The 13,155-nt window shown below is 43.6% G+C and overlaps 1 protein-coding gene across 3 annotated transcripts in view; it reads left to right on the top strand.

Moving 5' to 3' along the window:
• Positions 1–13,155, top strand: part of LOC129855524 (ribonucleoprotein PTB-binding 2-like) — a 74,427-nt gene continuing 61,272 nt past the window's right edge. The window contains exon 1 of one of the 3 annotated variants that reach the window (XM_055923283.1): positions 1–330. In XM_055923283.1, the coding sequence (XP_055779258.1) occupies positions 4–330 (327 nt within the window). In that variant the 5' untranslated portion in view covers positions 1–3. The remainder of the gene's footprint in view (positions 331–13,155) is intronic. The other 2 variants (XM_055923286.1, XM_055923284.1) reach the window with 2 other exon arrangements.

The following is a 13,155-nucleotide window of genomic DNA, read 5'->3' as shown; positions in this document are numbered from 1 at the left end:
AGGATGGCGATAAAATATTATGCATGGTTTCATAGCTCACCTACCGCTGCCTCCACTCACTTTCATTCACAGCTACTCAAGATGGCGGCAGCTTCCTCCATCCAGCCGCCGAGCGTTCACTCTTTAAACCATGAAAACGCACCTTTCCTGGATTCTGACAGCCTGGAGATCCGTCAGGATGAGGACGCAGGTTCCGAGGGGACCAGTCTCCGAGATTTACCCGATTTGGAACCGGAGGAAATTGAGAAGAGGCTGGAGAAAACTCGCCACGAGCTGAGCAACAGGAGGAAAATCCTCATTAAAAACCTGCCACAAGATACAACCAACCAGGTGCGCTATTCTCTATTTTGACAGATGGAGTGAAGTTGGCTTGTTGTAGGCTAGGCTAATGTTTTGCGTCTCTCTCAAAGTAAAAAATGATTTCGGGCGTGCTCGTACGCAATACTTTGCTATACTTAGTTGTAGTTTATTTGCAGAAAAACGAACATAATAAACTTTAACGGTTTAAGAGAACCGTTAATTTTGCTGCGAGTCTTGTCTATGCTATGCGATCAGGAATGATCATATTCATATGTAAACATCAGCATTTTTAGCAGGCTAATTCCTAGAAAGGCTATACAATGTAAACTCTGAAAGGCATTTAAAGACGGCCGCGCTCAATGCGCGTTATTTTTTTGTGGTTAACGTGCAGCTAGGAATTATATCAAACGGACTACCTTTGCCTCAAGTTCGTTAATCATTTCTACAATGTGACCGATGCACCCACATATTTGCCACTAGCGACAACTCCTGCGGTAGTTTAGGCTACAATTTAATAAATAGAAGTGAAGCCAATATAAATGATTTGCATGTTTTATTCAGCCTAACAGCGCGGACATAGACTTGATATGAGCCATTTATTTGCACGATATGCGTGAGTCGTTTTTGATGTTGCAAAATGACAATCAAATCGCTACAATATGGCATTCTCTTCAGTAGAGAAATGTTTAATGTGCAAATACAAATGTCCGTTGAACGTGGTGGACGTACTACGACGTTGAACGGACATTTGTATTTGCACATCAACCATTTGTTTGAAAATTATTGAACGCTTATAATATTTTAGTAAGGGTTTAATAAGGGTTTTATAGTAGGACAATAGGCTTATTTGAATTCAGCAGGTGGGAAAATGTGATGGTATTCATTCTCTGCACAGTCCATAATGTTTAGGATATAGCCTACTAATAGCCCTGTTCTAACAATACACTTCAATTCTGCACAAACCTATAGGCCTACATATATTGATCAAATCAGGATTGGAATTTGTTTATGAACTTGAGAATTCCCAATGGAATATCCCATTTCTGTAACTGCTTGTATTATGGTGGGTAGGCTACAATACTGTTCCATTCAGTCATACTGTATGGTCTTGGGGTATACGTAATAAACTAGAGGCTGATTGTGAGTTCCTCCAGACTGTAGCAGCTAGCTAACATTTCCCAGCCAGAGGCAGGCAGGGTGCCAGGGCAGGGAGACAATCAGGAAGAACCAACACACACAGAGCCCAGAGCTGCTGGAGGAGCCAATGAAACAGTACGAGAAACACTATAAAGCCAGAGACACACATAGAGAGCCAAGCAGGTGAGTTGGAGAGACAGAGAGAGAAAGATGTGGTTTCCACATTATTACACTCTAAAAAATGCTGGGTTGTTTGGTTGACCTAGCTGCTGGGTTGCAGGCGTTGGGTCCCTTAGCTGAGTTGTTTTCTTTAAAAACTGCTGGGTAATTGATGCTGGTTGCTGGGTTATTGGCGCTGGGTTATTGAGATATGACCCAGCGTGTCAGATCAGAAGACCGGAGCCATAGTTTAGTAGGGGTGTGGCTTTCAGATAGTTATTTTTAGCCACCCATGAGAGTAAATGTCATTCCTGTTCTTCTGTTCTGTTGTATAGTTATCACATGTTAAAGTGGAACATTTACATTTTTGTAGCTTCATTGAGCCGTACAGAAGTGCATGAGTTCCCTAAAAGCCTTATGTAAATCCCATTGTTGGGATACAATAAGGTGGTATACCATATTTTAATATATAATAAATAATGTTCATATTATATAACAATGTGTAAAATGCAAAAAGAAAATAATGAAAATGTCAATCTGCAGTCGGTAAACTTAACATGATGAAAATAAAGGAGAGCCGCACACTCTAGGAGCTCAGATGCAAAAATGTGATGTCCAACGTTTCGACAGCCAAGCGGTCTTCGTCAGGGTATGATCAAACACTGAGGTATGACTCGTTTATATAGTGTCAAAAGACACAGGTGTCTGTAATCATGGCCAAGTGTGGCCTAATATCATTGGTTAATTATCAAATATTAAAATGGCATACAAAGAACAGCATAGAAAAAACAAATGGATAGCATATGATCATAGATTCATTTTAGACTACACAAGCTTTTTTTTTTTTTTTTTTTTACCTTTATTTAACTAGGCAAGTCAGTTAAGAACAAATTCTTATTTTCAATGACGGCCTAGGAACAGTGGGTTAACTGCCTGTTCAGGGGCAGAACGACAGATTTGTACCTTGTCAGCTCGGGGATTTGAACTTGCAACCTTCCGGTTACTAGTCCAACGCTCTAACCACTAGGCTACGCTGCCGCCCCCAAAGCTTACAAACAATTACAATGGCAAAGTCACAATAATCACAAGAATGGCTTCAGATCAAAGTCTACGTTGAGACCGAAGGGAGCAAGGGTCTTTAAATTAAAGATCCAGGCAGCCTCTCGTTTTAACAATAAATTATCAAGGTCACCCCCTCTCCTAGGGAGGGTGACATGTTCGATACCAATATAACGCAGAGACGACATCGAGTGGTTTCCAAAAAATGGGCCGCAACTGGGTAAGTCAAGTTTTTGCACCTAATGGTGCTACGATGCTCTGAGATACATACTTTTAATTCGCGCTTTGTTTTACCCACTTCATTTTTACCACAAGGACAAGTTCTAGGATAAATAACTGCCTTAGTGGAGCACGTGAGAACACTTTTGATAACACCTTTGAAACTTAACATGATGAACAGGAATGGCATTTACTCTCACCGGTGGCCAATAAGATCTAGCTGAAAGGCACCTAATAAGCCACGCCTCCTGAAAATAACCTAAGTATTACATTAAGACCCAGCTGCTAGGTCAAAGATTTAACTGATGGTTAAATTAACCCATGCTTGGGTAATCCTAACACCCAATTTGTTGGGTTATTCACGCAACACAACTGGCTGGGTAAAATAACCCAGCGCGTGTTCTGTCCAATATTTACCCAGCGCTGGGTTACCAAATAACCCAAATTGGGTTGTTTTTAACCCAGCATTTTTAAGAGTGTAGCGTCAACTCAACTCAGAAGCCAACAGATCAGGGGTCCTTGAGCACTATTTTATGAGAAAGAGAAGGTAGTGAGGAAATGAGGGAGGAAACCCAGTCTGCTCACTTCTCCTGTCTCCCATAGTATTTGCAGACCTGGTGTGTGTGTCTTTGTGTGCACAGTGCCTTCAGAATGTATTCACACCCCTTGACTCGTTACACATTTTGTTGTGTTACAGCCTGAATTGAAAATGTATTACATTTATATTTTGTGTCACAGATCTACACACAATTCCCCATAATATCAAAGTGGAAATATGTTTTTAGACATTTTTACTAATTAATACAAAATTTAAAGATGAAATGACTTAATTAAGAGGATAAGTATTTAACCCCTTCGTTATGACAAGCCTAAATACGTTCAGTAGTCTTTTTTTTTTTAAACAAGTCATAATAAGTTGCATGGACTAACTCTGTGTGCAATAATATTGTTTAACATGATTTTGTTGACTTGAATTACTTCCCCATCTCTGTACCCCGCACATACAGTCAAACAGTGAATTCCAAGCACAGATTCAACGACAAAAACCAGGGAGGTCTTCCAATGCCTTGCAAGGGCACCAAAATATTGAATATCCCTTTGAGCATGGTGAAGTTATTGATTACACTTTGGATGGTGTATCAATATACCCAGCCACTACAAAGATACAGGCATTCTTCATAAATCAGTTGATGGGGAGAAAGGAAACTGCTCAGAGATTTCACCATGAGGCAAATGGTGATGTTTAAACCAGTTACCGAGTTAAATGGCTGTGAAAGGAGAAACTGAGGATGGATCAACAACATTGTAGTTACTCCACAATACTAACCTGAATGATAGAGTGAAAAGAAAAAAGCTTGTACAGAATAAAAAATATTCCAAAACATGCATTTTGTTTGCAATAAGGCAGGCACTAAAGTAAAACTGCAAAAAAATGTGGCAAAGAAATTTACTTTTTGTCCTGAATACAACACATTATGTTTGGGGCAAATCCAACACATCACTGAGTACCACTCTTCATATTTTCAAGCATGGTGGTGGCTGCATCATGTAATGGGTATGCTTGTCATCGGCAAGGACTAGGGAGTTTTTTAGGATAAGCACAGGCAAAGTCCTAGATGAAAACTTGGCCCAGTCTGCTTTCCAACAGACACTGGGACAATAACCTAAAATGCAAGGCCAATTATACACTGAAGTTACTTACCAAGATGACATTAAATGTTACTGAGTGGCCTAGTTACAGTTTTGACTTAAATCATCTTGAAAATCTATGACAAGACATGAAGATGGCTGTCTAGCAATGATCAACAACCAACTTGACAGCGTATGAAGAATCTTTTAAAGAAAGATGGGCAAATATTGTACAATCCAGGGTTGCAATGCTCTTCGAGACTGAACCAGGTAGACAACGCTGTAATCGCTGCCAAAGGTGATTCTAACATCAATATTAATGTTTTATTTGACGTTTTAATTTAAACAAATGTTAGCATTTGTCTTCCACTTTGACATGACAGAGTATTTAGTGTGGACCGTTGTGTGAGCCCGACTAGCTTCATTTTAACGGCGTCCTTGTCCAGGGTGGATGGTGTCAGACATATAACTATGCTGACACTCCTCAGGTCAACGGAAGGGAGGAGGGGAGTGGTGTGGAGGTAGGGAGGAAACGGGTTGAGAGAGGAGATGGATCTTAATGGGTGTGGAGGATATAGAGGGTTTTCTGTGCCCATTAACCAGGTCTCTCTTGGAAAATAGATTTCGTCTCAGTGAGACTAACCTGGATAAATAAGGTTAAATAGAAAAATATGACAGTGGAAGGTGAGGCATGGGTGGAGGTTTGACGGAAGGGGGGAGGATGAGGCATCAAACTACCGCCTCACCTCCTGCTATTAGTTAAGCTGTTTAATTATTTAGAGCCTCTCTGGAACAGGTGAGACTCACGCGGGCGGTGTGTGTATGTAACCCTCTCTCTGCCCACCCCTCTCCTGGATAGTGCGGCTGCGTGTGTCAATAGCAGACAGCAGTTCTAAAATCTGCCCCTCGTAGAACAGGACGTACCCTTCATCGCCACCTTGCACACACAAAACACACACACACACAAAAAACACACAAATACACAAGGCTGCATACAGATACAATCGCCTTCAAAATGTTTGGCCCCCTTGATAAAGATGAGCAGAAAGACTGCATAAAAAATATAATACAAATACTGAGCTATATTGTATGCTCAAAAACAATATCATTTTGTAGTAATACAATTGCTCAGAGAAAAAGATTTTCTAATTAAAAATATCTCCAAAAGATCTTGGTATCAAAATTATTGACACCCCAATTGTCAATACTTTGTGCACCCTTCCTTTGCGAGGATAATGGCACTTATCCTTTTTCTATAATGTTTAATGAGATTGGAGAGCACATTGGGAGGGATCTTAGGCCATTCTTCCATACAGACTCTTTCCTTATTCTTGATCGTCTTCGGTCTGCACTTATGGACTTCAAACCACAGAGACTGCGATGGCCATTGCAACATTTTTGGTGGTCAGTTAACCATTTCTTTGTGGATTTTGATGTTCGCTTGGGTTCATTGTCTCGCTGGAAGATCCACTTGTGGCCAAGTCTCAGCCTCCTGACAGAGGCAGACAGTTTTTTGGGGGGCTAAAATGTCCTTGTACTTGGTAGAATTCATGATGCCGTTGACTTTAACAAGGGCCCCCGGAACAGTGGAAGCACGACAGCCCCATAACATCAAAGATCCACCTCCATATTTTACAGTAGGTATGAGGTTATTTTCTGCATATGCGTTCTTCTTTCGAGGCCAAACCCACCACTGACGTACGTGGCCAAAGAGCTCTATTTTATTGTCATCTGACCATAGCACCCGGTTGGTTGTTGGTTGCTCTCAATAAAGGGTTTTTCATGGCAACCCTTCCAAATAGCCTGTTGGCATGGATGTGGTGTCAAATTGTAGATTTGGCAACTTGATGACCCTAAGATGCATTTTAAGTTCTGTAATTCTCCAACTGTGGCTCTTGGACTTTCTTGCCTCCCGAACCATCTTCCCCACTGTGCGTGGGGACAAGATACTCTTGGGTCCTCTACCAGGCAAGTTTACCACTGTTCCAGTGGTTTTAAACTTCTTAATGGTTGCCCTAATAGTGTGAAATGGTATATTTGGTTTATTTTATTTTATTTTTTTAAACCCATTGCCTGATTTTATGAAGGTCAACAACCATTTGTCTCTCTTAATTTGTGAGTTCTTTGCCTTTCCCAATGGTGATGGATGACAAACAGATTTGAAATGGGTGTTACCTCATTTTTATACCCTAGTGAAACAGGAAGCCAAAGAAGGCCGCAATACGGTTCCTTAAAATGAGATGAACTTAAAAAAGTTGAATGTTAAGGCAGATTTTATTGTATTTTATTTACAAGAATCTTTAGGTGTGGCAATAATTTTGACGTATCTTCTGATAATTTTGTATTTTATTTTTACTTGTTATTAAACACAATCTCTTTCTCTAAGCAATTGTATTAGTATAGAATAATATACTTTTCAAATTTTTGGGAGCATACAATAACTTGGTATTTATTTTATACAGTCTTTTTTGCTCAGCTTCATTAAGGGTTGAATAGATTATTATTAGTATTGATATAATGGTATCCCCCCCTCCCTGAGTAGCTCCCTAAGGGGACTGAAATAGCTGACAAGACAGCTGAGTGGTGCAGCCTGCCTGACTCTGAGCCTGGGTGTAGGAGCTATCTGCCTGGCTGACTGGTGTAGAGCTAGCTGCCTGCGGAGGGGTGGTCATTAGAGCAGCATGATGCCTGGTTACACACTGTGGAGCACAGTCTCTATTCACAGTTACATTCCCACTCATTGCATTGTGGAGCACAGCCTCTATTCATACAGTCACTCTTTCATCACACGCTCACAGATTATTACACTGTTATTATCAGAGCTGGTCCAGAGTAATTGACTTGACAAGCATTGAGAAGAAAGGACTCTTGGCAACTTAAAGTGGAATATGTTGCGCTCACAGTAGCCTATGACATTTCATACTGTATACAGCAATTCCACTGAAATGTAAACAGTTTGTGTTGCATTCACAACAAGATATCCATGTAGTACTATTTCTCACCTCCATGTCCCTATCTCCCTCTCTGTTCAACACTCCGCTCTCCCCTGAAGAAAGGCAAACCTGAAACACTGTTGACAGTGAATGAACAGTAGTCTCGTATTACCAGACTGATTACCACTGCAATAAACAGAGCAGGGACGGAGCCTGTGGAGAAAGAGAGAGGGGAGTGGAGGGGGAGAGAGGAGAGAGAGAGTGGAGTGGAGGGAGAGAGAGAGACCGAGAGGAGAGAGAGGGGAGTGGAGGGAGAGAGAGAGACCGAGAGGAGAGAGAGGAGTGGAGGGAGAGAGAGAGACCGAGAGGAGAGAAGGGAGTGGAGGGAGAGAGAGAGAGACCGAGAGGAGAGAGGGGAGTGGAGGGAGAGAGAGAGACCGAGAGGAGAGAGGGGAGTGGAGGGAGAGAGAGAGACCGAGAGGAGAGAGGGGAGTGGAGGGAGAGAGAGAGACCGAGAGGAGAGAGAGGGGAGTGGAGGGAGAGAGAGAGACCGAGAGGAGAGAGGGGAGTGGAGGGAGAGAGAGAGACCGAGAGGAGAGAGAGGGGAGTGGAGGGAGAGAGAGAGACCGAGAGGAGAGAGAGGGGAGTGGAGGGAGAGAGAGAGACCAAGAGGAGAGAGAGGGGAGTGGAGGGGGAGAGAGGCCGAGAGGAGAGAGTGGAGTGGAGGGGGAGAGAGACCGAGAGGAGAGAGATTGGAGTGGAGTGGAGGGGGAGAGAGAGAGACAGAGAGGAGAGAAAGTGGAGGGAGTAAAGGGAGAGAGAGAGACAGTGTTTACTGCCTGCTTCTGGCCTAAATGCTAGCCAATATAGTGGAGCCGGTGGAGGAGAGAGCGGAGCAAGAAGGAGCAGCCTCCTACCTGCTGTTTGCTTCCTGCAACTGCCTGTTTACCAGAGCCCATCTCTCTGTCTGTCAGGCTATCTCTTTGCCTGTTTCTCTCAGGCACTGACTCAGAAGCTGTTATTGCAACTCACTCCCTGGTGGGAGCATATCATTGTAGTCCAATATCTGTGTTCATTCTCCCTTTCAAGTGTATATTTCGGAAGCTGGGACTGACACTTTAAACCACCATAGTTCTTGTGCATTCTGACTGAAACACCTGGGGTACACCACGTGACATGTTAGGATCTATTTCCCCACAGATATCCTTCGACTTTGTGTGCTTCTGCACCTGCATTGCTTGCTGTCTGGGGTTTTAGGCCGGGTGTCTGTGTAGCACTTTGTGACATCTGCTGATGTAAAGAAGGGCTTCATAATATGCGTTTGATTGATTGACTTTGTAAACCTGTCAACCTTCAGAAAGCTGTATTTCCAATCATTCACAGAGCAGTTTGAACTGCTAAGGACTGGAGTTGCTTATGGTACTAAAGCTGCACATTCGAAAAAAGTAATTTTACTTATGTAGCACAAACCATGTCATTCTGTTATCTAATATCTATGTAAATTTGAAGTGGCTGTTATGAGTTCTAGCGGGCAATGCACTTAAAAAAGATTTGCAAGGTACTAACATATCATTATAGCTTTGCCCTTGGAAGCCCATTGTAACCTCTGTGGCTAGGTTAGCTTTTATCTGTGAGGAGGTTTTGCTGGTGGCAGCTCTCTGTATATCCCAGTCAGTGTGACGGTTTTGCTGGTGCCATGGTATGTGACGAGCCGCTGCTGAGGCGGCAGTGTGCAGCTGTGCCCCCACCTGAGTCCTGAGCTCCAGCAGGGACACACAGAGACAGGGGGGGGGGGATCAGGTGAGGTGACTGGAAAAAGAGCCCATGTATGACGCATGCCTGTAGAGAGAGGAGTAAGAGGAGATAGTGTTTAGCCCCCTGAGAAGATAAAGGAGAGGACAGTGTGTGAAATAGAGTAAGAGGAGATAGTGTTTAGCCCCCTGAGAAGATAAAGGAGAGGACAGTGTGATAAATAGAGGAAGAGGAGATAGTGTTTAGGCCCCCGAGGAGATAAAGGAGAGGACAGTGTGTGAAATAGAGGAAGAGGAGATAGTGTTTAGCCCCCTGAGAAGTTAAAGGAGAGGACAGTGTGATAAATAGAGTAAGAGGAGATAGTGTTTAGCCCCCTGAGAAGATAAAGGAGAGGACAGTGTGATAAATAGAGGAAGAGGAGATAGTGTTTAGCCCCCTGAGAAGATAAAGGAGAGGACAGTGTGATAAATAGAGTAAGAGGAGATAGTGTTTAGCCCCCTGAGAAGATAAAGGAGAGGACAGTGTGATAAATAGAGGAAGAGGAGATAGTGTTTAGCCCCCTGAGGAGATAAAGGAGAGGACAGTGTGATAAATAGAGGAAGATGAGATAGTGTTTAGCCCCCTGAGAAGATAAAGGAAAGGACAGTGTGATAAATAGAGGAAGAGGAGATAGTGTTTAGGCCCCTGAGGAGATAAAGGAGAGGACAGTGTGTGAAATAGAAGAGATAGTGTTTAGCCCCCTGAGAAGATAAAGGAGAGGACAGTGTGATAAATAGAGGAAGAGGAGATAGTGTTTAGCCCCCTGAGGAGATAAAGGAGAGGACAGTGTGTGAAATAGAGGAAGATGAGATAGTGTTTAGCCCCCTGAGAAGATAAAGGAAAGGACAGTGTGATAAATAGAGGAAGGGGAGATATTGTTTAGCCCCCTGAGGAGATAAAGGAGAGGACAGTGTGTGAAATAGAGGAAGAGGAGATAGTGTTTAGGCCCCTGAGGAGATAAAGGAGAGGACAGTGTGTGAAATAGAAAAGATAGTGTTTAGCCCCCTGAGAAGATAAAGGAGAGGACAGTGTGATAAATAGAGGAAGGGGAGATAGTGTTTAGCCCCCTGAGAAGATAACGGAGAGGACAGTGTGTGAAATAGAGGAAGAGGAGATGGTGTTTAGCCCCCTGAGAAGATAAAGGAGAGGACAGTGTGTGAAATAGAGGAAGAGGGTGTTAGGAAGGTAGTGAGGGAGAGAACATGTTATACAGAGGGAGAGAGTGAGATCTGATTACGTACGTGTGCATGTTCTTGTTCTCTCTGGGCTCCGGGGGTACTGTAACACTGCATGAACATTTCGTCAGAGAGACGAGTAGCAGAGGAGAAGAGGGGGATGAGGAGAGGAAACGAGGTTATCGATGCCGCAGCGGAGAAAGCCTTTTAGCCCGGCCTACGAGATGTCCTATGAAGTGAGACTGTTCAGCTTTGTGTGTGTGTGTGTGTGATCCGTGCTGTGCTATAGTGAGCCACCTGTCAGACACTCCATAGAGGAAGTCACCGGGGACAGTACGGGGAACAGGAGGTCAGAGTGGAATATGGGGACACAGTAAGTCGTGGCACGGTCATGTTTACCACATACAGTGGAAGTAATACCTATATTATAATATTGTATGACAGTCCCGCCTACTTCCTGGATCGTGTCCCACACTGTTTTTTTGAATGGACTTCAAGATTATATTATCAAATTCATGAAAAGCCGGTCATTTAAGATATACGTAAAATTATATATTTTCCGTTTATTCATTTACTTCTAATCGAAAACCTTCATGAAATGCATCATGTAGAAGGACATTTTATCCACAAATACGAATAGAATTTAACATATACAGTGCCTTCGGACAGTATTCAGACCCCTTCACTTTTTCCTCATTTTGTTACGTTACAGCCTTATTGTCACACCCTGATCTGTTTCACCTGTCTTTTTGCTTGTCTCTACCCCCTTCCCGGTGTCGCCCATCTTCCTCATTATCCCCTGTGTATTTATACCTGTGTTCTCTGTTTGTTTGTTGCCAGTTCGTTTTGTTTCGTCAAGCCTACCAGCGTTTTGTCCTGTGTGCATTTCTGTTACTAGTTCCTGTTTTCTAGCTTTCCTAGTTTTTGAACATTCTGCCTGCCCTGAGCCTGCCTGTCGTTCTGTACCTTGTCACACCACCCTGGATAGGTGACCTCTGCCTGCCCGGACCCTGAGCCTGCCTGCCGTTCTGTACCTTTCGGGCTCTGCTCTGGACTACTGACCTCTGCCTGCCCTTGACCTGCCATTTCCCCCCCCCCCCCCCCCCCCCCCCGGTTTTTGTAATAAACGTTAGTTAATTCGAAACTGTCTGCAACTGGGTCTTCTCCTGAGCCCTGACAGTTATTCTAAAATGTATTCAATATTTTTTTTTTCAGCAATCTACACACAATACCCCATAAGGACAAAATGAAAACAGGTTTTAAGACATTTTTGCTAATTTATTAAAAATAAAAACATCTCTGCATTATTGAAGGTCCCCAAGAACACATTGGCCTCCATCATTATTAATTGGAAGATTTGGAACCACCAAGACTCTTCCTATAGCTGGCCGTCTGGCCAAACTGAGCAATCGGGGGAGAAAGGCCTTGGTCAGGGAGGTGACCAAGAACCTGATGGTCACTCTGACAGAGCTCTAGAGTTCCTCTGTGGAGATGGGAGAACCTTCCAGAAGGACAACCATCTCTGCAGCACTCCATCAATCAGGCCTTTATGGGAGTGTGGCCAGAAGGAAGCCTCTCCTCAGGAAAAGGCACATGACAGCCCACTTGGAGTTTGCCAAAAGGCACCTAAAGACTCTCAGAGCATGAGAAAGAAGATTCTCTGGTCTTAAGAAACCAAGATTGAACTCTTTGGCCTAAATGCCAAGCGTCACGTTTGGAGGAAACCTGGCACCATCCCTACGGTGAAGCATGGTGGTGGCAGCATCATGCTGTGGGGATGTTTTTCAGCGGCAGGTACTGGGAGACTAGTCAGGATCGAGGAAAGATGAACGGAGCAGGGCCTCCTGAGTGGCGCAGTGGTCTAAGGCACTGCATCACAGTGCTAGCTGTGCCACTAGAGATTCTGGGTTCGAGTCCAGGCTCTGTCGCAGCCGGCTGTGACCGGAAGACCCATGGGGCGGCGCACAATTGGCCAAGCGTCGTCCGGGTTAGGGGAGGGTTTGGCCGGCAGGGATGTCCTTGTCCCATCGCTCTCTAGCGACTCCTGTAGCGGAGTGCATGCTGCCACGGTCACTAGGTACGGTGTTTCCTCCGACACATCGGTGTGTCTGGCTTCCGGGTTAAGCATGCATTGTGTCAAGAAGCAGTGCGGCTTGGTTGGGTTGTGTTTCGGGGGGAGCACAGCTCTCGACCTTCACCTCTCCCGAGTCCATATGAGATTTGCAGCGATGAGACAAGACTAACTACCGATCGGATACCACGAAATTGGGGTGTAAAATGGGTAAAAAAATATATATAAATAAAAGATGAACGGAGCGAAGTACAGAGATTTTTGATGAAAACCTGCTCCAGAGCGCACAGGAATGTGGGAGAAGTCAAAGGATCTGAATACTTTCTGAAGGCGTTGTGTAATCTTGAAAGCCATTCAAAAACAGTGTGGGACGTGATCCATAAAGTAGCGGGACTTTCATACCATATCTAGGTAATCATCAGTACTTAAGTAAAAAATACTTTAAAGTACTACTTAAGTAGTTGTTTTGGGTATCTGTACTTGACTATTTATATGTTTGGCAAGTTTTACTTTTACTTCACTACATTCCCAAAGAAAATAATGTACTATTTACTATTCCCAGACACCCAAAAGTACTCGTTACATTTTGAATGCTTAGCAGGACAGGAAAATGGTCCAATTCACACACTCATCAAGATAAAATCCCTGGTCATCCCTAATGCCTCTGACCTGGTGGACTCAC

Source organism: Salvelinus fontinalis, chromosome 5 (genome assembly GCF_029448725.1).
Source record: "Salvelinus fontinalis isolate EN_2023a chromosome 5, ASM2944872v1, whole genome shotgun sequence".
Lineage (NCBI taxonomy): Eukaryota > Metazoa > Chordata > Actinopteri > Salmoniformes > Salmonidae > Salvelinus > Salvelinus fontinalis.
This window is presented reverse-complemented; position numbering and strand designations above follow the sequence as displayed.